Genomic DNA, 27,451 nt, shown 5'->3' on the forward strand with positions numbered 1-27,451 from the left:
AGCATATCAATTTAAAATATATTATGGCTCTAAAAATTCACAGATATCAAGTTACAAAGTAGAATATTATTGTGTCCAACATCATTTAACTGAATCAAAGTTGAACTGATTTGGAGTGTTTTAGGAACTGGGGTCAAGCTGTGCCATTTTTGATATTCAGAGATACTCATGCCTTGACTGCTGTATTGATACATGTCAGGAGCTCTGAGCAGAAGGAACATGTCCTCAGGCTGTAGGAGAATTTAGAAAGCATGCAATAAGTAGTACAGATCCCTCAAAAAGTGCTCTATGATTCAGACATCAGTCTGCATCATGGGATCTATGATTGCTGGCTTTTTGAACCACAGTCCCATGGTTTGTGATAGCATGTCTTGCAAGCATTTCCAACATCAGTTGTGTGTAACAATTGGGATTTTTAATACGGTGTTTTACTGATGCCAGTGCTGACAGAAGAATAGGCAAGTCATTGGTTGACATGGGTCAAAGCAGAGCTGACAAAGGACACCGTGGAACTTCAGTTTGATCTGTTAGCTCAAAATAAATCCCACCCCTCAATGTTCCCATATTATTTTTATTTGCATCTTAAGTGTGTTCTGTGTGGTTGGTTTTGTGCTCCTTACGGACATAGCCAAGTCCAGTTTTCAAGAAGGGTGGATGTGGCCCTTTGACTGCATGCCATTAGGAGCTGCAGATACCTGTAAGAAACAAGCATAGCAGTAGTTAAAGTGCTTGTTGGCTCAGTAGCTGATACGGGTTTCTTTCTGAGTCAGAGAGTAGTTTCTGTTGTCCACTTGCCAGTTGTCTAGACTTTGAAGATTAAGATATCTGCTGTGAGCACAGTAGTGATCATAAGATGTTGCCAAATCCTCTATTTTGGGCTCATTCATCCTGTATCGTTTCAATTGGTTAATGATATCTAAAAATAAGTGTGGAGTCCAGCGTATATCCATCAGAATAGGAGGAGGATACAAATCGTGCATACATGCACGCACAGTTTTGCTTCTTGTTGACATACCAAGTTTTTCTTCTGCTGCAGAGTCAGCAAGTTCGTTCTGTCTTGCAGAGAAAGCCTTAATCGGTGATAATGTTTCACTAAAAAGATCCAAGTCTGAGAGAGTTGAAATTGCTTCACGTTATGTATGTTAACATATGGAAGAAATTACACAACCGTAACTACTGTATTAAATGCTTTGTCTCTTTGCTTGTCAAGCATTAATACAGTAAGGAAAATGTGTAAAGAGAAGTGTCCTACATATTACAAAAGTGTTTAAGTAATCGTTAAACTCAATGAACTCTCCTAATGTCTTCTGTCCCACTGCTAGCAGTATCATTTTATTTCCAACATATTTTGGTTTGTATTTTGTTAAAGTATTATATCAAAACCAAATGTGCCGCTAGTTTTATTTGCAGGGAAGCCAAAGAAACCACAGAAACTTGTCATCATTTTCATATTGTGTGATGATCATGTTTAGAATAGCCATAAAATAAATATCTACTGCATATCTGATGTGTTTATCAAAAAGCAGCATTTTTACCTGCAATTTTTAATTTTAGATGTAGTAATGTGATACATTAGGTGACCTGCAGTAAATAAATTGTAATAGACAGGACTTCCTGGCCTGAGGGCACTTTATAGTTTAATTTTTACCGGAAGAGCAATTACCACACTATCGATCTTGCCATTTAAATAATGATATATGTACAGTAAGGATGAATTTTGTTGTAACAGAGCCATGGAAATCAACAGAAAGCATAATCATATGAAATACAACAATTTTAATCCAGTTTCATGTATTAAAAAAAAAATCAGACTTGCAATTTTCAACCAAGATTGGATGTTGTGTTATAATACCACAGACTAAGGAAGAATAATTTCTGATGAACTTCGAAGCCCCTGCTCCTGGTTTATAGTTGAGTATATAATTAATCCTGAAATACTTTGCAACACACTTAATTTAATGCAGAGGCATTGTTCCACTTAACCAAGTGGAATATATTTACGTGGCTGAAGATAAGCGTGCGTGCAGGCTGGGGACCCCAGGGAAGAAGCACAGTTTCAGGCTCAGTCCCTGAGTACACCGTGTACAGTAGCCAGCAAATGGGGATAAAGATGTGACAGTACATCTATAGATCTTGTACTTCAATTTTTAAATTAAAATAAAATAATTTATGACTGCCTTCTTCCCCAGCATTTTTTAGATCAACTTTTCAGAATGGTATGCACCTAGCTAGGGTAGGAATATTTGCTTTCTTTTTCTGATGTAAACATGTATATAGTACAAAGATATCCCTGTCCAAATGCTCATTTTTTTTCTAAGTGTGTTGTGTTTCTTTTTAAATAGTCCTTTAACATGCATTCCACAGTGGTATTAAAATTATTACCTTGAGGATGTCAGTCTCATAATCTCTAAAACAATTCTAATTAGAAAAGATTATGTTTCATAAAAGGCACAAATGTCCTTATATTTGTATATAATCATGCGTGCTGACCATGTTGAGCCAGAAGAAGGCTTTACTATATATCACTTTTAATTTTAAATGTGTTCTTTCTGGGCTCTTTATTATTCTTTTGTTGCCTTTCATCCTATGGGATGCAGCTGCCCTTGAACTTGGTACTGTTTTGATCATTCATGTGCAGCAGCCACATTGTCTGTAACATTTTAAAAATGAGGCTTCATGGTGTTATTTATGAAGTAATTTCACATAAATATTTGGACTTTGGTTCTTTCAGAATGTGGAGCTGGTTTCTGTATGAAGAAAAACGTAATTATAATTCACAGACTTTTTGCCTCAAGCCTAGGGGACAGATGCATATGATTAAGTTTGAAACTGGCCTGTTATTGTAATGTAGATGTTTTCAGGGTTGAGAGAATTAAAAAAAAAGGCGGGGGGGGACGAAAAAAAACCAGGCAAGCATGAGTTTTTAAAAAAAATAGAACGAGGGAATAGTTTTACAAGAGGCACTCAATCTTAGACTGCACAATTTTATTTTTCAGTGGAACCTCTCCATTAGCTTGCCTGAATGCAATGCTTCATACTAACACTCGTGTAGGTGATGGAACATTCTTCAAAATCCCTGGGAAATCAGGACTCTATGCTCTCAAAGTAAGTTTAAATTTTGTATATGGATTGTACATAGAGCTATTAATCCATTTTATGAATGTCTCAATAGATATAAAGGTAAACAGATTAGATTCTTTGGCAAGGAAATGACCTGATAGTCCTTCTAACTGCTTTCAGATGTCTTTTAAAAGGATTTATAATGAAAGTAAACATTGAATGTTTTATCCTAGAAAGCATATACGTGTTCTCGAATTTGGCACATGGTATAAAAAACACGTAGCTTAGTTAAAATGCTGCTTTACTGAGTTGCTCACAGTAAGGCCTTTGTTTTAGGACTAGTGAGCTCAAGAGGATCACTGACTTTCTAATTAAGTAATTGTATTGATGTTTGATTTTTGAATAGTGAAAAATTATTTGCAAGTCTAATATAAATCAGCTTTTAATTCAAAGGTTGCATCATTGCTTTTGAGAAGGAATATAATTATAATGATAGAATTTTGCCTATATTCTATTTATATTCCTTTTTAATTTTTTTTGTTTTGGTATGAACATGATGTTTATTGTGGGTGGAAATTTTTTCTTGTTGTACATGATCAAACTTAAAGGAGTTTCACAATAGAAGTAGAATAATGTGAGGCAGAGATGAGAAAAAAGAAAGTGAGGTTATCTGCTTGGCAGTGTAAATGTAGTCAACTGAAATTTTAGGCAGGGGCGAAGGATCTTTTGTAATTTATGACAGATGTATTTGATGTAAGGGTATAAAAATATAAAAGTATATAAATTTTTCAGCTCCTGTTAACTAAAAATCCTGAAATAATTGAATATTTGAAATTGAATTAATAGTTTTCAGAAGCTGTCTTTCCTAATTTACTAGAACAAATGCTGTTGTTTTTCTTTAAATCGGGAGATATTCTTGGCACAATTCCAGGAATTCACAATCACTCCCATGCTTGTGAGCTCCAGGTTGCTTCAGCTATTTGAATTCAGGAAACAGGCAAAGGCAGAAAAGAAACATTAAAGGATTTGTGTTTTGCTGCAGTGTTGTAGACACTCAAGTGGAAAACTAGGATTTTTAACAGCCACACAAGTCTGTTTCTGTTAAAAAAAACAAGAAGGAAAACTGGAGTATCTTGCATTTTATGTGACTTTTTGGTTTTAAAAAGAGCATGTTATGACCTCACAAAACAGCTTTTTCGCTTTTAGTTTGCAAGTTTTTTCATGAAAGTCTGTTTTTTATGGCTCTCTAGAGTAACTCGCAGGCATATTTTATTTTATTCTTGGTTTTTCTGAAATGTAAGCATGAGAGTACACTGCAGTAATCTATTTTCGGAGATGCAGCAGGATCATGATTGATTTTTTTTCTTGTTAATTTTATTTTTATTTTTATTTTTTAACTGTAGAAAGAAGAATCAACATGCCCTACTGATGGAACATTGGATTTAGGATGTGAATCTGAGTTAGATGGCACTGAAATGGCTGAGACAAACAATAATAATGGAGAAGAAAATGGTGGTAGGTGATTTAATCTCAATATTAGAGGGCATATTTTGGGGAAAAAAATTGTTTTCTTCAGATTTTCATGGTGTGTTTTCTAAGCAGTATAAATAATCTTTTGTACTCAGTGGAAATATTTTGAGTAATTCCCTCTCTTTTTTGGCCTTATGAAGGAATCAGGAACACTAAATGCTTTATTTGACTTAAGGTTTTAAAGGACAAAGTGTAATGATGTTGGGTGTGTTTTCAGCAGGTAATTTTTTGGCTTACATTTTTTTGTTTAGGGCTCAGAGCTGAAGTATAATTTGCCTTTACCAGGCTTCAGACTGGCAGTTGTCAGATTCAGACATCTCATTGATTTCAGTGTGGACATGCAGGGTTGGTCCCTCAGTAGAGTTCTGGGCAGAGGACAAAGGTTTGTATTTTTTTTCTTTCAGGCAGAGCTACTCCTGTTTGCCATCATCACATAATGACATCTTAAAGTATCAAATGCTGTGCATTTTTTTCCTCTAAAATAATAGCAAACTGAGACATTTAAATAACTTTAAAATGGCAACCTTATAATTTTTTTTTCATTTTTGAGAGTTAATAATTATTCATAAAGAGGACATCAGTCACCTAAAATTACTTTGCAAGTAACAGGAGGAGTATTATAACTACACTCATAGTGATTATAAAGTGAATGCTTTATAAAAAAAAATCAGATTGTCCAGGACTTCTGAAATGAGCCTTCCCTTGATCAGTTCTCTTCTGCTGTCCCATCTCAACCTGTCCCACTGGGGGACTGCTGCCTGCTGTTTTGGCTTACTTGGTATATGGTGAGACGGTGTCCTGTCTACAACTAGGGCATGAAAAGGCTCAGCTCATGTTGTTGTTCTGCTACAGGCTTCCTTTTTTAGCTTGAGCAGCTTACCTAGCTCCCAGGCTGCACCTTTACAGGACTGATACTGCAGTTTTTGTATTGCTCTCCAGCAGCATTGGAAAATCATAAAGTGTTCAGTGATAGGTGTAACAGAACTATCCAAGGCATGTTGTGGGTCTGTCTAGCACTGAAGTTTTGAAGCTCTGTGGAAACAAAGGTCCAGAGTTATTAACTGTCTCTGCTTCTTCATTTTCTTTGATATATGATGTCTATAATTTAACAGACTCTGCATGTGCAGTGGTTTGATGTTTATGTAGTGTGTGATACATGTGTAAGTGAACTTACGTATTCTTTAACAATTCCTCTTTGATACTCAGAAAATTTGTTGATTGCAGGAAGAATAGAGCAGTAAAAAGCAGTGTAAATACAGTTACAAATACAAAGCAAAAGTTGGTGTTACTTGTTATAAACAAAGAAAAATCATGGCAAAAAAAAAGCCAGGCAATTATTTAGGAGTGTTAGGATGTAAATAGGATATTATAGAATGTAAATAGGATGTCATAATTCCAGAAGTAGAAAATTGCTGGGTTTTGACTGGGAGCAGGCTATGTACTATTTTCACGGTTCACAGTAATAAAAATAATTATAGCACTTGTGATGACATAAAAGAGAAGCTGCAAAAAATTTAACATTTTGAAATAGAGCATTAAATTACACCTAGATTGGTTTTAAAGCTGAGAATTTTCCATCATTTTTCATCTTTAATGAATCTTGGAAAATTGCAATATATTTAACATTTTGAGAACAGGACATTTTATTTTTTTTTTTTTTGTCTTGCAATGGATCTCAATGGATATATTTTTAAAAAGAATGTAGCATGGCAGTAGTGAGTGTCTGTTGCATATAGAAAAGCCAATGCTTGACATGATCAATTAAGAATGAAATGCAGCATATATTTAATGAATAGCATATCAGTCAGCTAGTACAGGACATAATTTTGTCAAACATTTTTCTCAAGATATGATATTATTAAACATAATATCATTTCTTGAGAGTGCAAGTTTGTTGTTAAAGATATCGTTTATATACATTTAGAATTCTGATTTCATTTACTGTATAGAAGGCTTGGCTTAAAATAGGACCATGCCCAAAAAATACGTCCAGTTTTTGGTGGATTGAAATTACAAATTATTTAATCTGAAAAGTCATAGGAATCACCTTCCACAGTAGGCATTTTGCTTTGGAGGATGTGATTTGACCACTCTTCATTCAATATTTTTTATGTCTATAATTTTTTGAAAACTATCAAGTCTTTCTAGTTAAAATTTATTTGTAATAAATAAAAATTGTGAGACTTCTTGTGATTGCCTTGTAAATTATTGCAGTTGAACAGCATGAATTTTTTTGGACTTTCAAGCAAAAGAATAGGTCATATTTATGCAGCAGAAAAATGTGTTCAATAAATCAGTATATCTGAAAAGCATTTAAGAATCACAACAGAAAATAAATTGAACATGAATGAGATGCTTTTGCTAATTAGTCCAATGTAGTTCTTAGACTGTAATTCTGATAGTACTGATTAAGGAATATAGGCAGAGATTTTCCTTTGGGTATAGCACTAGCTAAATGATTACCAGTGTATTGCATTCATTATAGCTGTAAGAAGGAATTAAGGTAAACAGGAAAGGATTTATAAAAGACACATAAGAAGTCCTGAGTGAACAAATACCTCCTTTGTTCTGGGGAATTTAATAGGGATGGTCTCATTAGTTTATGAAAGGTGAAGTGGTGACTTGATGGGTTTGTAAATATTCGAGAATAGTTATTTCTATAGAAAAGATTTGGTCTAACAGACCAATTACACTTTTCACACTAGAGCTGGGGATTTTTATTTCTTTCCAGGAAATTATTCTGTGGCATAAAAGTAGCATTTAGTTCAGTGCAAAAAACACTTCATTAAATTCTCTGGCTTGTTTTAGAATATGTGTGATACCTATGAGGATGGGCGTTGCTTGCACATTGAATTCTTAATTGCCCAATTGATTACATTTTTATTTGCCCTTTTCCACTCTGATAGAGTCCAGAAGCCACAGTTCTGACAGATTGATCAGAAATTGTTTAACAAGAGTTTAAAAAATGCCTCTTTAAATGTAGCTGGAAGCAAAAGGATGAAACTGTAAGCAACAGCCTCTGCCCATTTGTGGGCTTTTAGACCACAGTCTTTCAGAATAAAAACTACCAGCTGACACTCAGAGAAGAATCACATCATTCCTCAGCAGGCACATTTTTTGCAGTATAAATGCAGGCTACTGAACAATTTTTCTAGCATAATAATGTAAAAATTCCTAACCATTATGAAAAAAATACTTGGCAAAAGCTATTACGCCACATCAGTATTGCTAAGTAGACAAGTGGAATGGTCACATCTCAGGATTTTGCAGATGCTGTGGAGAATTTTTCTTTCCCCACCTTCTCCAAAGACATATGTTAAAGAAACTCTTTATGCTACAGTTGATTTTGTTTGGAATGGGATTTCTAATTGAAGCTCTGTAGCAGTCCCATATCTTTAAAATTCCATTTTCCTCAAATACAGGGGTAGCATGTAAAGATGCTGTGGGTAAAAGAATTAAAATCCCAATTACTGTTGCCTGGGAAAATGATGACTATAATATCCTTTTGCCCATCAATAGGATGTTCAGTTCTCAAAAAGCATTTGTCCCTAGGGTTTCTGAAGCCAGGGCTAATCCATCAGCCACGGAGCACAGTTGATTAAAAATGGTCTTCGTGTGAGCCAATGGAATGCACAATGATGTACGTGTGGAGGAGACAGCAATTCCTGCTGCAGCGTGACTTCCCTCCCCACCTCAGCCCCAACAGGGCTTCTCATGTGTGCCCAAACAGCAGCAACGTGTGTCTCCTCTTGGAACACTTTGGCTTTCAGCACTTCCTACAAGTGTATGTTCTTCAACTATGAACATGAAATGGCAGAGTTAATTCCTTAGGTTAATTCCTTAGGTAATTTTTTTGGAGATAGCTGACAAAATGATAGACAGCAGAGGATTATGTTCATGCTGAATCCTGAAATTTTGCTTTGTAGCTACTGTGCTCTTGAACACCTTGTGCTTTTTAGACTAGGAAACCCTATAGCAAACAGTGTATATTCACCACTGTTTGAAACATGAGTCCCCATATGGATATTCAGTTCCTTTCCAGGAATGGAATTCCTGGCGATTCAGTGAAACCTTTTACTGTTAGCATCTTGTCTCTTGGGAATAATATTGCATGGTTCTACTGAAAATGTTTGTGACACGTGGCAACATCTGGATGTGAGATAGATTCTTCTAAAAGCAGAAGAGCAGCAATGAAGTAGCAGCTCAAACATAGCATTTTGGGTGACACATCAGCAAGTTTTTCACCTTGCTTAGATTTTTTTTTGTGTATTTTTCTTTCATCTTCCTGCAACTATAAAATGAAAATATGGTACCTGGGATTGAGTTTAATTTCTTTTGTTTCATTACTGCTTGAAGGGAGTCATAAGAATAAGAGAAGATACTGTGAAGCTTGAGGATGTTTCTCATCTATTTGTTTTTTTTTTCCTGTACATTAGTTAATGAGGTCTAAGAAATTGGTGGCTTAATGATGACAAGCTGTATATTTTCAGTGGAAAATGTTGACTTGCTTTGGAATAAGGATTCACAGTTTTCTAAGTTTTGTGAAATGTTTGGGCTCAAAAACGTGCTATTAATAAATGGGATTCAGTGCAAGCTACAAAGCTGATGTGGTATTTGATGTATTTTTCCAAAAGATACTATTCAATACTGTTTATTAATTCACAGTGCTAGTATTGCTTTTCAGAAAGAATATTGCAGTCACTGGAGTACTCTTGATATATACATCTGTTTTTGCTTGCTTTGGCAAACTCGTACAATTAACTAACTCCCAAACTGGTTTTCATTTTCAAGAACTGATGGCAACAGCCGAGTTCTGAATTGTTCAGTTTTGGCAAGTTGGGCTCTAGAGATCAAAGAGTGATGGAGGTGAATTACTCGATACATCTGTGCTGGCAAAGTGCAACTATTTATGTCAATACAAGTATAGATCTGTGTCACCCAAAGAAAATATTGAATTTTATGGATATTTTAGGGAGAGCTATTGTGTGTGTGTTTTCCTGAGGGAGTTCTCTCTGAAATTTCTTATCTCCAGAGCGTGTGCATACATTTTATGCTTGAGGTAGACTCTAGTCTTTAGCATATGGCAACAATATTAATTGATGTTTTGTAATGTGGCCATTAGTAAACAATCCTTCTCATCTACTGTGGTTACTTTAAAAAAAAGGGAAGTGGACTGCTGTTGATTTTGCTTGTTTGATTTTAAATCAAGATGATCTGACTGAACTAAAAATTAATTGTGCTGTTGATTTTGGGAAAATAAGCCCTTTACTGGGCAGGAATTTCTCTGTCCATCTAGTTACATAAATCTGTTTACAGTTATTTCTAATGACTTTCAGTGGCAAGGAGACACAATAATTTTTTGTTGTGTTCCTCAAAAAATTGTTTCTTTGAAGAAACGTGTTCCAATATGTTTTACATGGGTGTCATTTATTGGGTGGGGAAGGTAAAAGGTAATAAAAATAATGGAGATAGCCTGTCAAATTTGAAATTCAAAGGCAGCATTGCTTATTTTTATAAATTATAGCCTTTCATAATAATTAACAAAACTAGTCTTGGAAAAATGGAAGAGAAGAAGTTATTTTAAATGGAGCTTCCCAAAAACATTTTTAACATACTCTTTTTGCTGCATAATTCTAATTCTATCGTTCATGTTAACAGTCTCTGAACACTCACTAAGGAGGTCTTATCTTCAGAAACCCAGCTGCTCTTCCAGCTCATAACCTAACAGTTTACAGCTTAATAGTTGCTTTTGCTTTATTCCTTCACTCGGTCCTGGCCCTTGAGGAAGCCGATTTAAAGAATGGAGCCTAATTATTCTCCACTAAATGGAAATGCCTCCTGTAGGCTTAAAACCACTCTTGTTTCCTTTTTCTACTGTAGCAATAATGGTGAATCGTCTTTATTTGCTACCCAAATATTTTCCCTTGATCTGTCACATTCTCTCAGGGCTTTTTTCCCCCCTCCCCAGCACCCAGTTTATTTTGAGCATTCTTTTCTGATACAGATTTTCAAGTGAACATGGATCTGATAATATTCATGGATCTTCAGTTCTTATGGAAAAAGTGGTTGCAGCTTTCCAAAGTTGTATAAATGTACAAAGAACACTTTAAATTTGTTTTTCTTTTACTGTGATCTTTGGTTTCCATAGGAAAAATGTCTGTTTTGTTCTTAAGGCATTGAGTTTTTCACTAGGATCATCAATGGTGACTTTACTTATATATCTTTCTGTCATATTTTTCCCTTTCTTTATGTCTAACCCATTCAGAGAAAAACAGTTGGACTTTATCCATAGAAATTAAGAAATAATGACAATTTCATGTGGTCACATGCATTTTAATGCAGTCACACTTTGGCACAGATTGATTTAAATTGCTAAGTAGCAGAACATGTTTTAAAGATTAAATTTATTCATTGTCTCATATTTGTATTTCATTTCATACAGAAAAAACAATTATTATTGTTTTTTAACAATATCTTGATTATCTTCTAAATAAAGCTTGTATGTCAATTTTAGTATTATTTTTTGCTAATAAAATCAGTAGACTCTATAAGTTATTAAGCAATTGTATAATTTAACACAATGTATTTAGATTTTTAATGCTTGTGTCTTCTGCTTTTGGAAAATAGGCAATGGCATCTCTTACTTACTAGAGAGTTAGGTTCATAACCATATTTTCTGTCAAGCTGGTTTTAAATGGAAATGGAAATTTAATTAAAACATAAAAAGTGAAATTTGAAATAGTTTCCTACTATCTTACTATTTTAAGCTACAAGATATATGAAGAAAAATAGAATGTACAGAATAAGTTTTATGAATGAAGTATAATTTGTTATAAATAAATTGAGTTTCTCTAATCACAGTGTCATTTAAACAGCATATTTCAACCTCATGTATCTATTTCTTTAATCATGAACTACAGAAAAAACTCAGGATTTTTTTCAAAACTCTGAACAAACTAGTTTTGGGTTGCACTAAAGAACCCAGCCTGAAGTGAGTATTCTTTCTGTATCTGTAGAAGAGATTGCAGTGATGGAAAGCTATTTATTGTTTCAGTGGGTTTCAGTTCCAGTTGTTTCACTCACTAGAACAGCCCCTGTTTCTTGGTTTAGCACTGTTGTAAAAGATTCAAAGGAACAGAGGCAAAATAAACCAATACACCAAAATTATTTTATGCAAAACTGAAGTAATTGTAGGAATTTAAAGTATGGCGTCTTATAAATTCTGTCACAACTCCAGGTTTATTGTTAAAAGAGAAATGAATGAAAGTAAAAAATTAATACAGAGCTATGCTTATTTTTATTTCTGCTATATCATGACTTTGATGTTTTTGGTTCTGGTGTTGAGCATCATCAGATCGTTGTCAAACCTCTTGAGGATGAGCTTTATCACCAAAATAAATAGGGGAGACTCCTGGATAATGTCCTAGATCACCTTAATGAACATCTGAATTTCCCATTTCAACAAGAAGGTAATAGGAGTTGCAGTGAATCTGGGGAACAGGGGTAGGTTTATCATGACAGGTCACGTTGTATCTCTCCTATTTCAGGAGGGGCACTTAAATTTACCATTTTCCATTCTTTAGGGATTTTTGAATGTGTTCTCTTCTCCTCTTGTTAACTTTGGGGTTTGTGTGCGCATGCTATTTCTGGGATTTTTTCCTTCAATTCTTTGACTCTCAATTGCTCTTTGACAGTAAAAAAAAGTTTATTTGAAGGAGAAGACAAAATCTGGGCAATTTGAAATGTCACATTTTTATTTTTATGTAGGTATTCTTTGTTTCAGGAGCTTAGCTGTTGCAGTGATTTGGATTATATGAACCAGCTATTGTTTGTTTTCTGCTGACACTTTGCAGCTGTTTTACGTTGTCTTATTTGATAGTAAGCTTTGCTCATCATGTAGAAAAGATTGATCCAAACCGGGTGATTCTGTAAACTGAGAACCTGTTTTGTGTTGCACCTTCTTTGTGTGTTTTGACAAATCCTGCAAGTATAAGGTAAAAAAAAGACAGAAATCTTGTGATAAAATACCTGGTAATGAAAAATTTCTTTTACCTGGTAATGAAAAATTCTAATCTAATATGACAATTATCTTGGCATAACAGCAGTGCCATAGAGTGTATTCTCTCTTACTGAGGTAAGTTATAATTACTTTTTCTTTCAGTGCAAAAAAAAAGATTTAATATCACATGCATCTTGTGATGGCCATTACTTATTGATAGCTAAATTTTCTGTGTCTTTTTGGCTTACAAACACAAATCAAAGAACATTACAACGTTTCTTCTCAGAAACATTGCTAAAGGCACGGGACTTAGGTACTTCAGGTGTCTGCTCATCCCACTGAAGGATGGGCAGAGAAAATAGATTAACACTGGGCTACATTATTTCTGGCACATGTCTGTGCAGCCTCTTTGAGTGTATCCAGACTATTCTGGTGGTGCAAAGTATGGCAAATCTTGGAAAAACATTTACTGCTGCAAAACGTAATAAAGAAGGTATGTCAACGCACAAACCAGCTTTGAATGCTGCTGGAAGGCAGACTTGGACTGAGTCAGCAGAGTAGAATGGAAGAAAATCTGCTTCATTTCTGGATCCATGCTAATACTGGTTTAGCTGGGCACTCTTAGGTTACTAGTGAGAGTAATAGTAATGCAAGGCATTAAGAGTGAAAAGGTTTCTACAACCCTTTCAGTTGAGTTTGCTGACCACTGAGACTAATAGGATCCTCCAGCTATTCTCACAGCTTTCATATCTGTTTAATAAAGCTGTTAAAAAATAATATTTTCATTTATTTTTAACCAGTAGAGTTTTTTCTGTGTCGCACGCAACATTTGTTCAAGAAGCTGTTTAATGCAAGTACTGTAGTATTTGTTAATTAAAGCATGTATTATTTAGAAGGCTGACAAGTACAGCAGCATGTATTACCTGACAAGTATAGCAGCATGTATTACCTGAGAGACCAGAATTCATCTTGCAGGATATTCCAGTCTACCCATTAAACAGCAAAATGTGTTCTTAGCTGTACCAAGAGGTACTTGTAAAGTAGGTGAGTCTGGCTCCTAAGAAGACATTACAATCTGGTATGAAGTTACATATGTATGAATCTTTTTAGATCCAGGTGTCATCAGTGTCTCTTGTATAAATGCTCATTTGGATATCTTATAATCCATTGAAATGTGTTGATGAGGAAGGTAGTTTTTATCTAGTTTCTGTGTGAAATCTGTTAAACTATTTCAGTTACCTTTTAGGACCTGAAAGGCAAAATATGCAAGGCCTCCTGAACTGCATAGAAAGGGTATGATGTGGTACAAATATTAGTGAAGCAGTGCATTTTCTTAGAATATGGCTGGATTTTCAGCTAATGTGGACCTCAAGATCAGCTGAATTTTCTACAGCAAGCTTTTTGGTTTTGAGGCATTTGCTTGTGTTGATTTATTTTTCCATCCTTATGACTCTCCAAAAAATAGGGAAGGTAACCCCCATAACAGTATTCTGATATTTTATTTCTTTTTATAAAGTTTGCCCAAAGCAGACATCTGAGGAAATGTCTTCCAATCGTGATTCAAGCCTTACTAATGCACCGGTGCAAAGCAAGCTAGTATCTTCCTTCCAGCAGCACACAAAGAAAGCACTTAAACAGGTAAGCTTGTATTGACTGACCATCAGTTGGCTTCCCTTTAGCATCTCTGGCATTCCTCTGTGAGTGGGATGTCAGCAGAATTTAAAGAGTCTTCTAAGGATTTTCAGTGTTGTGTTTAGTGGCGTTTTGTTGGGGGTTTTGCTATGTTTTTAGCGAGGGTGCAGTCCAATTTGTTGTGAGTTTAAAGGGGTTTTTAGTGTACTAAGCACTTAAAGTCAATTTCAAGTAAGCAGAATTCTTTATATTATCACACCCCTGCTTTTCCTATGTAAGCATTTGTGTTGAAAATTTTATGTGAGGTTGATAATAAATTTTAAAAAAACTTTGAAAGAAGTGCTGCAGATAGGAAACACTCTAGGTGTACTTGTTTAGTTTTTCTTTATGATCTGTTAACTAATTTTTTTTTCATACTGAATTTGCTGCTACAGGATGTAAAAGTGGGGTTGGGTTATTTTTTTAAAAAACTTAGGTTTTGGATGATTTAGGTTCCAGGATAAGTATTAAAGCATGCAAAAGCAGCTGATTATTCAAAGTCACCTATTAGCTGAAAGCATAATAAGGTGAAAATTATTTTCCAGCATTGCCAAATTAATTCAGCTTACAGCCAGACAAATGAAAAATGAAAACTAAAAAGGTAGAATTCAAAAAACCTCTATCATGACCTCTTCTCCATTTGGAGTTGTGACTTTTCTATAGTGTTAGGATAATGAGGTGATGTTGTAATTTTTCTCACAACTGCTCTCCTAGTTATGCTTAATGAAGATCATGTATTTAATGGGGTAGTTTGTTGCTGAGTTCTTTGTTTAGGCTTAAGTTAAGCAAAGCCTGTGCACATCTCCTCTAAACACTTTAGTTTTTCATGCAGGCTGAGTTTAAATCCAGTAAAATTAGTAGATGTTTATCTTTCACATAAGGTTATGTTGTATTTAGAGGCTTTGATGACTGAAAAGGATTGAGGTCTTACATGTATTTCTTCAGGAAAATTGAACAATTGACACAAAGCAGCTCACTAACCATTAGGATAGTTGTGAAAAATTTACACTTCTTGGGAGCTCTTCTATACAGATCTTTTGGGATCTGTGAATTTACCTAGGGGTGGAGGGAGTAGGCAAAGGGGAAAGAAGGGAATAAAAAGAGCAAAGCCACAAATGTTTGAACTTCTGTAATTGTTTAAACTCTACCATTTGTCATTTAGCAGATATGTAGCATTGAGAATAATTTTAAAAGGGCAAATTAATCAGAATAGCTTAATTAATATAAGAAGTCATAACATTGATGTGAATCGTTGAAAACATTCCCTAAGGCAGTAGGGTTAAAGCAACATCAGAAAGTTAAGTAATCGATAAAAAGAAATTAGTTTTAATTAAGTTGATGGTAATTAGATCCTGTACTTCAGAGTATGAGAGTAGCATTACAGCTATCAGCAAAATGTTTTCTCTATGCACAGTGTGAGACAAATGGGCATTTGTACAGTGGAATAGTAGTTTTTTTCTTTATTTTCTCTTAAAGTTTCAGGTTTTGGCTACTGCCATATATACACATTGCAGGTTTGATTTGGTGTTGTAGTAGAGGTGAATAAACCTTAACAGTGATTTTATTTATAAAATTGCTGTTGGAAATTTATTCTTTTGCTTTCCAATCTTTCAATTGCTCTTATGGATGCACAGTACCTAAAATTCATACAAAGAACCTGTCAAGCCTTTGAATACAGAAGAAACTTTTAGACACACTATGTAACACTCTTACAACCAACACAAACTTACTGATTCCATGCTAAAATAACAGAGGATAAGCCATCCTCATACTCTCAGCAAGTGCTTATATGCTTATAATATATAAATGTATATATACTGTGTATAATATACTGTAATGGGGTCTTCCTTAGCTGTTGCTTTTTATCTACTGCAAAACGGTCTTCAAAGAATGAAAACCTGCAAGTCAGTTTTCAGTTTCCTACTCAATTTATTTAAAACCAGTTTGTTCTTCACATTACTTTGATCTTGTATGTGTTTGTTTTGTAACCTCTAAAAATAAAGTGAGAGGGAAGTCGATAATGTGCAGTTCTGCTTGAAGATTTGAGCTGGAAATAGAAGATTTTCACTACTGTTTATCTACTTATTAACCACTCATATGTAATTCTCTTTAAATTATTACGTGCTGGATTTACATATGATTTGATTTTTAAAATTAATTCTGGAGATATATTCCTGGGTTTAGATTGCAATCTCCTGTTTGGCTTGTAACAGCCCACATTTCAGGATGTTCTCATGAATCAAATTAGTCACAATGCTGCCTTTCTTGAGCTCTGCAAGGAGCATGGAGGAAAGGGAATTTTTTGGCTTTGGCTCTTGGTTTTGATTTCTGTCAGGTAGCAGTGGATTTGGGGCGTTTTGCAGAGACTAAGGAGGTTTGCAGTTGCAGTGGATTTTCATAAGCTCTGTGTCAAAGATCAGCCCTTATGTCCTCACCTTTCAAAGGCTGGGCTGCCATTTTGGTCTGGAAACTTTCTAGCTTCACCACCTTCCATGGTGTCCTTGTTGGGAAAGAGATTTTGAGTGTTTTACCACTGAGTGTGTTTCGTGCTTCCCTTTGGTTTCTGACAGAGTTTCAGTTTTCTCTTGTAAAATGCTTACAAGTTGGTCTGTGTGTGGTGTCCCCACAAACCAGTTCCTGTTCATGAGGGTATAGGCAAGAGCCTATGGTGTAGAGCTGCCTTTTATGCTTGGCTTTCTGATGGCAGATTTTACAGATTTCTGTTTCCATTGAGCTGTTGGAAGTGCTTGGTTATGTGTGCCCAGCTGTTGCTGATCTTGTACCTTTGAAAAGAAGGCTTATGGCACGCTGATTTCCGATCAGTACTGATCAGTTCCATACTGATTTACCTCATTTTCACACTCGAGAGTTTTGGCATGTAAGGACCTCTTCCTGGGAAGGTACTGAACTACTCCTGCATCTGCTAGCAGTGGTACATGGGCACACTACTGTGTGCATTATTCTTGCTCTGGACAAGGCTAACTCCAGTATGGACATCAAGTCATGGCATAGTACCTACATGCTTCTGTCTGGTCCAGTTTCTGTTCCATTGACTTGAGCTGATACTTTTTTGTGGAAGTCTTCGCTGTATACAGATTTATCTTTATCTACCAAGATGTTCTTGGAACATTTCTCAGAAGAAAGGATCATACCTGCAAACTGGCCTCACATAGGTAACACTGAGAATGTGTGAATATCCAGGACATTGAGGTGGTGTTAGTGTCTGTTGGACTCTGATAGCCAAGTGTAAGAGCACCTTGCTCATCAGTGTACCAGGTGGTCCCTGGGTCAATACCAAGAGAGGAGAAAGAACTTGAAGATGCGCTCTCATGGTGTCTGGGATGATAGTAGACCTCCCAGACATGGAAGAAAATCCTGCCTCCCTTTTGGCACTTTGGAATCAGCACCAAGAAGGGTACCCATAAATTTTCTGTTGGGAGAAGAGAAGGATACTCCATTCAGACTCAGGATCTGAATACAGAACCAGGACATGTCTGAGACTGTGCTGGGCATCCAGATCTCTTTGTAGAGACAGAAACTCCAGAGACAGCAGCCAAGTGGGTTTGGGAGGAGAGAAGCTCAGGAAATAAGGGAATCAACACAAGGTATGTCACTGCCATGATTTGTTTTGTTTTCCTTAACTTTGGGCTTTGTCTGCATGCTTGGTGGCTGGGTTCATATATGTGCCACTATATAGTTCATAAAGTGGGTAGATGCAGTTTTTTAATGAGAAGGAAAGCACCCATTTGTAGGATTTGTTCTTATGATAGAAATGGCGACTCCACACCCTTTTTTTTCCTGCGGATGCTGTCATGCCCCAAGCAGTAATAGAGCAATGGGGAAGTTAGGGTTTAGCTCATATATTGCTTCCAAATTGTAGGACATTAGATCTGACCAGCTCCAAATAATATGACATTTCTACCACAATGTAATTCTTATTTAGAAACCAACCTACAAGAGACTAAATTTCAAGATGGTTAACACTGTAATTTAGCCCTGATTTAGCCAAATTCATATAACTAGTTTACCAAGATATGTTTGTTTCCTTTTTCTTTTTTTTGGACACAGGTGTCCAAGTGTCTAGGTTGACACTGAAGGTAGAATCCTGATCTCCCATGAGGGTGGTGTGAATTTGCTTTCCTGTCTTCAGCTCACACTGCTTACTTTTCTTTGAGAGAAGAGCAAACTCACCAGTCTTGCTCCCTCCACACTCATTCTGTTAGGACTTCTTTCCTTGACTACAGCCAGATAGATGCAGGTTATCTTGAAGCATTTTGCTGTCCATAGGAAGTAATCCAGTATGAGTCTGTCTGTGGTGTCTCTCCTTTGACTCATTTGAGCAACTGCTCCCTCACATGCTCTAATATAAGCCTGATACATTTGCCTGCCCTGCTTTCCCTTCCTCACCCCAAAGAAGCAAAGGTGACAGAAGAGATCATTATGATTTTGTCCTAATCACTTAGAATTTAAATGCAGGATGTCTTCCTGAAAGGCTCTGAAAATCCACTGTGAACTGAGAGGTATTTTTTATACTGAATTCCTCGTTACAGAGAGTTTGCTGTACTTGCTCAGTGTTTCTCTTAACCACTTTCTTATGTTTCATTTCAGATGCAACAAATGTACCAATGCCACAGTCGGAGAATTCTGGCTCCCTAGCTGAAGCATTTGATCAGATGTCTGGCAACATAAGTGATGATTCTTGACAAATTTTCCTGACAACAAATGGAAAAGAAGGAAAACATGTTGCTTTTTGACTTCTAGAGAGACATGGGAAGGGACACTGGAGTTTACAAAATGCATTCCGGAAAATGGAAGTTCGAAGATGATAAACTAAACTGATTTTCTGATTGCCAAGACAAGTCTAGGGAAGAGGACAGAGAAGCTATGGCAGGGAGACTGCATAAGGGGGAAAAGAAGCTGGGAGAGCAAGAGTTCCAGCAGAAGCTGTTCAGGGAGTACATGCATTGCCCGAAGGCTGGCTGCACGGTATGTCCCTCTAAAGGTCCCTATGCATGGGCAGCACGCACCAGCTGCTCAACACAGTGCTTTGGTAAGACCCAAGACAATGTTTGTGAGACTTTCTTCTGGGTCATCCCCAGGGTCCTCAGCCCTTCCCTGTGATGGAAAGAAGGGGACAGGAATCCACACAATCCCTGCTTTTTAGTGCTTTTGTTATAACCCTCCCAGTTGCTGGAGAGTTCTGCTTGTTTCTCCTCTGGGGTTGTTGGCACAGCTTTTTACTGTGCTCCTGCACATTTTCTGTTTTACTAAATGTATTTTAGAGAACTTCTTAGTCTGAGAAATAACTAAAGAATTTTAAAGCAATTATAAGTGTTGAAGCGTAGTTTCCCCTCTACCTCAGTGTCGGACAGTATCCCTCATTCAAAATATGTCCTGGCATGAGCATTGCCTTTGTTTAAACCTGCCACTGCAACATAGTGAAATCTTCTTCCCAAATATAGGTTGAAAGTGTTCTCTTCTGTTCTGTAGATGCAGTGGCTTTTTCCAAGTCTCAGGTAGTCAAGCTGAAGATAGCAGCCTAGTTCTAAGCATTGCATTTATCTGTCATGTGTTTCTGTAAGTAGCCTGTCCCTTAAGTAGCCTGGGGAACTATTTCAGATGGATTGGTCATTGCTGTTGTGTTATTGAAAATAAAATCACTAGAGACTGGAGTCCCAGTTAAGCTTTTCCATTGGAGTTATGTGATTTTTCCTTGTAGTGACAGTGAATATCTAAGTACCTTCTTTTGGGCCGTGTGAAAGGAACAGCTTTTGATTTGAATAGTTTGTAACATGAAATTAAAACCAGGTGTCAATGAATCATGCCTTGTTTTTGAAGTGCATCCTAGAAAGTGTTGGTCTTTTCAGGGAAAGGCAGGATTTGGAACAGCTCACAACTCTTCAGAGCTCTAGAAAACCTCCTACAAAATGTTGACAAGCAGTTTCTGCAAATGGTGTTCCAGGAGCTGTTGGGCAGGTCCCCAGAAGTCTGTGTGCTCAGGATGTGTGGGCAAGCAAGAGTACCCAGGCTGAAACAGGGTGTCAGGCAGAAAGACATTAACTGCTTACATTGGTGCAATGTAAATTCTCTGAGTGGTAATATGAGAAGATTTTTGATCTGCAGAGTCTAGCCATTAAGCCCCTGCTGTGTGCTTTGGCCCCTGTGCAGAGGGTGCTTGAAAATCAACACATCATGGAAAGTGTTGATTACTGTTTTAAGATTTTGTATTGACACTGCTATCTGTGTTTTAATTTGTTTTTAAACTGCTTTCTACAAACTGTTTCCTTACCTACATGTGCTTTGTTGTGCCAAAGAACCCATTTCCCCATAAAACACTTTTCAGCTGATGGATGTTGTTAATTTAATACTACACAAAACATTAAAAAAAAGCCCAATTCTTCTCTTTGTTAAAAAGCTTTCCCTGTGTTGATGCATATGCTATCATCATTCCCATTCACATGCAAGTCAAAACAGACATTGAACAGATCACATGTGTTTTTTGTCCTTTTTTTCTGTGGTTGGGAAAGCACCAAAAGCATTTACTCTGCAGTCTGTCGTGATCTGCAGCAACTGTAGCTCTGACTGCATTATTGTAATCCTGCAGAAAGTAGTGCTAGCTTGCAGGTGTACAGACACACATGTGAACAGATAAATCTCCTTGTTCTGCCCCACAAAGGTCCAAGCACTTCAGTTCAGTGTTGGTTAGCACACAGATAAATGTTCAGTGGTAATGTGTACTGTAGTCCTACAGAAAGCCCTACTGAAAGCCCCTGAGCCCTTCTGAAACCTAACAAGCAAATACATTTTTTTATTCCAAATACAGATGTAACTATCACAAGGTAGGAGGATGGCATGGGACAAGGATATATGCTTATTTGAGAAGGTGTTAGCAATTGTTTCAAAATAAACCCCAGGTTTCCAAACTTCCATCCTGTTGATTCTGACACTACTTTTCATCTGTAGATGACCAAATGTGTACTCTTGGCATCACACCAACACGTTTAGTGTACTAGTATGGTTGGAAGTAAATTAATTTGCTTTGGAAATGGCATTTTGTGCTTGGTAGTTGTTTCTATAGGACATCTATATTGTGTTTTAATCTTATGGTGGCATGCTTATAACTGAGTGCTTTGTGTATGTTTAATATAAGAATTAGTGGCATCTAGGAAATAATAATGGGTTTACTCTTCATGATTTGTGGTGCTTACTGTTTTAGTTTAACTGCTCTGTCTGTCTGTGAAACAGGTTGCCACTGAGAAATTTTAATTTAACTGAGATGTGGGAATTAAAGGCTCTTAATTTTACTAAACAAAATGGGGGTGACAGAGAAGACAAAGACTGAATTTTGTGCTGGTGTTAAGTGAATCAGTGATAAACCATAAGTCTGTTTCATCTTTGTCAACTTGGGATCCATAACCATGATGTGGAGTTGTTACTTATTTTGTGCAAGAGACTTTGCTCAGTGTATCATAGCCGCTGTTTTCACATGGCAGAATGGAGGCATTCCATAGCTTTGCATTTCTGATCCATAATGTGTGAAATTTCAAAGGGTATGTTTCATTACATGAGTTTCAGAATGTAGACTTGACATTTATGGAGCAAGTAGAAATCTGGGACGATGTTGCTTAATGCAACCAAGTGTTACATGTCTTTGTTGATAATGACTTAATTTTTAACATTCTCAGTGTGTCACGCATTTAAGCTCAAATGAAAGTGGTTTTCTGCATTAATGGTTTATCTTTGTGCTCCATTTTTTCATTCTGAGTTTAAAAGATGTGGGAAAGAAAAATAACAAAAAAAATTGCCGAGCAGCAGTAAAATCAGAGCACAGAGGATGACATTTTGCTTCTGGTGCTCTTTTGGGGGAGTATTTTGCTCCCATCTCCAGTTACGTTTTAGTTTATGTTGTTTCCTTTCATTCCTACTTGAAAGATGACTTTGAGTTTTTACTGAAGACAGTCAAACATTGTGTCACATGGGTGAAGTCCTTCCTGTGTTAAGATCAACTAAACATGAAATTACTATTCTTAAGAGCATATAATGGCATTCATGAAACCTCCAAAATACTGCTATACTCCAGTAGGCATAGAAACTCTCTGAAAAGCAGAAGGAGTCTTGCTCTTGTCACCTCTTTATTTAAAAAACCCACTTGGAACTAGAAGTTCACTGTTAATTTCATGGTGTTTTTCTTTTGTCATCTATCTTCAGTGTTTATGTTTTCTTAATTTTCATCTTTTTTATTTTATTTTGAATTCTTTGGATGAAAATGGATTGATAGTTTACTTAAAGATTTTGGCAATAAAAATGACTTCATTAAACCAAATAATTATGCCAAGCACTGTATAATGACCATGGCAGTGTTATTCAACAGATGGTCACAGGTTCATTTTTATGAATGGGAATACTGGGAATTCTCCATACTCATTATGTGCAAGAGATTCACAGATGTCCTTTGCAAATCTGCTTGTGAAAGGCTGGATGTAAGTATTATGTTTTGGTGGTAATTTTAAGAGAGCTTGTAATGTTTTAACTTGTATATTACATGAACTTTCATTTCCTTTCATTTTTTAAAATGTATTTGTTATACAAATAGGATGGTAGTAATGTCTTACAGAATACTACGACAGTGATAAGTTCTAGGTATTTAAAACGTGCAGCTTTTTTAACTCAAGCATTTAGCATGAAGTGATTGAATGCATTTGAAATGTAAACGTAGCATCTCATTAAAGAAAAATATTCTTTATTTGAGCTATCATATGCACTACATGTGTTTTTTTCTAATTTACCATAGTGAAAATGACACCTTATCATTTGATAAAATCATCATCTGTTTCTTGCAGTTCTGTAGGAAGTCCAGCTAGGAGGTTATATATCTCTAAATATGGATGAGATGGAAAAGGCTGTGTCTGTGAAAGATGACAATGTAGTATGTGTTAGTTACTGTTTCTGTATCTACAGGGATATCTGGAACCATTTTTTCCGTGGAATAAGTTACAACATTTCTCATTTTCTTCAGTGCTAGTTATAAATTTGATTTATTTGGCCGTGGTGACTAGGAAAGCACTAAATTAGCTTGGCGCACTAAAAGCTCAGTATAGCAGGCATTTGGTGCATGTTTCACTTGGAGTAATCTCATTGACTTCCCAGCTAAGTAGAATTAATCTTGGGTTACAAGATTCTTGTCTTATCCTACAGTAGTCTTGTATTCTAAAATGAATGTCCCTCAGGCTAGGTATAGAGAAGTTATATATTTGTCCTCAGTGGAGACTACAGGGGTTGTCCTTCTTTTGTACTTAACTCTTTCTGGGGTTTGGCTTCCCTTGTAACTGGGTGTCAGTCAGCAGTTTCTCCTGCTGCGCGGTTGTCTTGCAAAGACTTGTCTGCCCAAAAATGTCAGATCCTGCAGCTTCAAATTCAGGGAAGAAATTACCACAAAATTGTTGTGATTAGCTGGGTGTATCACAACAAAGATGTCTGTGCAGAATCTCAGCCATCTCTTTACCCTGCAAATATATGTTAGATTATTTACTTGTTATCTTTGTACCCTCTTCCCCCATCTTACATCTTTCATTTCACAAATGAAAAGACAGAGAGGCATGGGAAAGGTTATGTTTCTATTCTCTGTACTCAGGGTAATTCACTGGTAATTCATTAACTTTCTGTTAAAAGTTTTGCTTAGATTTAACATCCATATTGTGAGGGATTGGGTTTTGGGGTTGTGTGTTTTGGGGTTTTTTTTTGGTTTTTTTGGTTTGTTTGTTTGTTTGGTTGGTTTGGTTTTGATTTTTTTTGTTTGTTTGTTTGTTTTTTGTTTTCTGGATTTTTTTTGTTCTACAGACTGTCCTTCAGGTGTGTGTAGCTTTACTGTCAGCTTGATTTTCAGACTTCACTTGGGCCCTTTTTGGTGATCAATTCCTTGCGCTGTGAAACTGGAGGAGCTGGGGAAGGGCCTGGCAGTGAATCAATGCATGTTAGGGAAAGAGAAACCCTGAAAAACAAATGTTTTCAAAGGGAAATGGTGTCTTTAAGGTTTTTGCTTGACCCTTGTATATAGAGGTGCTTAGGCTGTAGCTAGAGAAGTGCGCTATGCCTTGAAGTAAATAGTTCTGGTAGCTTCGGCTGCTCCCAGCTGTATTTCCTCATCTGATTGTCCAGGGAGTGTCTTGCATTAGTGCTCCATGGGCATGAGTTGGCCTGTGCTTCTTGTAAATGCCAGATCAGTTGCATAAATATGTTCTTAAGGACCACAGGGGGCCCTGCCAGTAACAGAAAAGAAGGTAAGTGGTGCCCCTGTCAAATATTGGGTACCGCTGCCCTCGCTCCAGCAGCACGTGTGTCAGCTGAAGTGTATGAACACTGTGTGCCTGTCACTGGTGGTGGATACACTGCTGGTTCCTTTCTCTCCTTCATGGGAGTTCAGTCTAAGCATTGAAAATCAACTGTGGGGCTTGACAGAGAATCTGCCTTTGCCACAGTGGCTGTATAAATCATTAAAATGGTGTTTCCATGGATGCTGGCTGCAAGGTTGTGAAACCTTGGTGAGGGTGGAAATTGTCTTGGAAAGTCAGGAGGAGGCAGGAGGACAACAAGGAGCATTGTTTGGGCTCTAACCATTTGCCTTGGGTGGAGGAAATGAGGATGACATGAGGCAAATCAGGCAGTGGGGCACCATGATATGATGTTGTGTTATACTGGTATATTGGTGGTGCAGACATTGCCAGTCTTTTCAGTTAATTTTTAATGAACTTTTTCCCACTGTCTCCATGGTATTACTGTTAATTAAGGATCACATGATTTGCCACTTTGATTTGCAGGGTCATTTTGAGGAATTTTGAAGAAATGTTAACACTTTAGAATTTTCCATCCACAAGTCAGACTGTGCTTGCTTGATACCAGTATGAAATTTCTGTCTCAAAAATGTTTGAAGTAACAGCTGTTCTTTATGGCTTTCTGCTGCTTCTTTGGTTCAGTGTAGATCTGACCAGCTTCCTCTCTTTGTTTGATTTCAAGTGTTCTAATTTGATTTTTATTGCACAGTGCTTACGCGTCCTTTCAGAAGTACAATAAAATGGGTTAATCCATGAAATAGCTTCTCTGTGGCCTGGTGTATTTTATGTTGTGTAGAGTGTTATTTAGAGGAATAGACCAATATCGATTTCTTTCTTCTCAGAGGTTTTTTTTCCCTATTATTTAGCTATGTGAACAATTTGGAAAGGTATTACAATCCATTAAAGTTACAGACTTAAACCTTATAGGGCATAAGTCATTTATGCTCATAAACCTTTGGGATAATTCATATCAAATATGTACCTTGTTGATATGGTATTACTTTAATAAATCTCTCAAGTTCATAACACAAATCACAGTTGTAAAAATAGAGTGCACAGTAAGAATGGAGAAAAATAGACAGGAGGCTAGGAGAAGTCTGTATTAAGCCCAGCCCATTCTGATTAATTCCAGAATTTTAATGCTTGCAGATGTATTAATTGGCAGGTATTCATATTTTTATGTTTTAAGACCTTTTGAATGATATATAATTTTCCATATAAAGCAGTCTGATGGATATTTGCTATTTCTAATCTGTAGATATTTTATATTACATTATCAGCCCTGTATTTGATACATTTATGAAACACAAAGCACTACCATTTGTAGAGATTTATTCGTGTATCATTTTCCCCCAGATTTGCCAGAACACCATCATGTTCGTGTTCTGAAGGTTAATGCCCAAAGTCAAACAGACAGAAGCCAAATGCTGCAAGGTTTCCAAGATTAGGACTGATTCCCTTCACGAAAATAAATGATTCCTGCCATGTTCAGTGATTTTGTGCAGCACTACTCACGGCTGAGTGAGTGCATCAATACTGTAGTCCTTACATGCTGTACATACTGATGACACTCTGTGTTAACTTGATTGACTGAGCAGTATACTGGAGAGGATGCACCTGCGAGAGATGTGCAGACATATATATTTTTATTCTGGTTTTGAAACATTTTGGGTTTACTTTTTTTTTTGGAAGTCTTAGTTTCACATTTCATGAGTTATCATGTTGTGCTGTTAAGGTAGAGCAAACAGTTACGTGCTTCTTTGTTGTCAAAATGGATTGGAAAATGATCTAAGGTGCATCTTCTTTCTCTATAAAAAAAGGAGAAAAAGCCTGATTTTGTATTTTAAAAGAAAATGACATAAAGAGGACGAGTGTGAAGTCTGGCAAGTCAGTAGCTGTGTAAATTATGCTTATTTTAAGGGATTCAGTTTAATGGTAGAGAAATGTCATGTGTAATTCACTTATAAGCATTATTCTTTGCTACAGTTATATGTTTTGTTATCGTTTTTGTAGGCTTTGAGACAACAGCAGAAAAGAAGAAATGGAGTCTCAATGATGGTAAACAAGACTGTTCCTCGTGTTGTTTTGACACCATTAAAGGTGTCCGATGAGCAGTCGGATTCACCTTCAGGTAAATAGCTAAAGGACCGTTTGCAAGATCAGCTCTGGTCACAGAGCCTTCCTCTGAATCAGATGTGTAGCATACAGAATTTGGAATTGCTGAAATACTGTTTCCACTGGGTGGCTTTGTTTAACGTCTTTATTTCTTTATCAAGACTCGTGTCTCAAGGCTGGAGATTTTTCTTTAATAAAGAGCTGAAGGCACACAGTAAAATGACAATTGGTAATAGCAGCAGCTTTAAAGGAATGCAAAGTAACATTTTGTTTGGCTCTGGAGCTCTAATAGAGGACCACATGCTGGTATTCAGTGCCATAAAAAGAGGAGGGGGGGGAAGGCAAGCTTCTCCGTGAATGTGAATTTGTGTCTCAGTTCTGCATTGCAATACTCAAATCCTTTTGTTAGCTTTTCTTCTTATACCATGCTTATCAGTGCAGCATAACCTTGACCTTTAGCTCTGGTGATTAAGTTACTTCATTTTAAGAGATTTCTGTGTCTATGTTTAACACAAATTGACAATTGTGTTTCCAAACATATCTTTTTTTTAAATGTTTCTTCAAAAAGCAATTATCTTTTTTTCAGCCTTAGGTTGCTTTACTGCCCCATAACTTAAGGTTAAAATATTTTTAAAATATCTCCTGGGCATTATAGAACTATGTTATTTTTATTAGATCGCTGAACATCTTTATTGACTGCAGTGTTCAGTAAACTTTAGTTTTCAGCACTTAATTGATTTATTGAGCT

The 27,451-nt window shown here is 36.4% G+C and overlaps 1 protein-coding gene across 3 annotated transcripts in view; it reads left to right on the forward strand.

The window, feature by feature from the left end:
* The window catches only part of ASXL3 (ASXL transcriptional regulator 3), a 122,365-nt gene that overhangs the window by 53,977 nt on the left and 40,937 nt on the right, over positions 1-27,451 (forward strand). Inside the window, exons 4-7 of one of the 3 annotated variants that reach the window (XM_063168192.1) lie at positions 2,997-3,105; positions 4,464-4,575; positions 14,106-14,227; positions 26,602-26,719. In XM_063168192.1, the coding sequence (XP_063024262.1) occupies positions 2,997-3,105; positions 4,464-4,575; positions 14,106-14,227; positions 26,602-26,719 (461 nt within the window). Of the gene's footprint in view, positions 1-2,996; positions 3,106-4,463; positions 4,576-14,104; positions 14,228-16,967; positions 17,866-18,868; positions 19,247-26,601; positions 26,720-27,451 lie in introns of those variants that run through there. The other 2 variants (XM_063168174.1, XM_063168183.1) reach the window with 2 other exon arrangements.

Source organism: Melospiza melodia, chromosome 1 (genome assembly GCF_035770615.1).
Source record: "Melospiza melodia melodia isolate bMelMel2 chromosome 1, bMelMel2.pri, whole genome shotgun sequence".
In the NCBI taxonomy this organism is placed as follows: Eukaryota; Metazoa; Chordata; class Aves; order Passeriformes; family Passerellidae; genus Melospiza; species Melospiza melodia.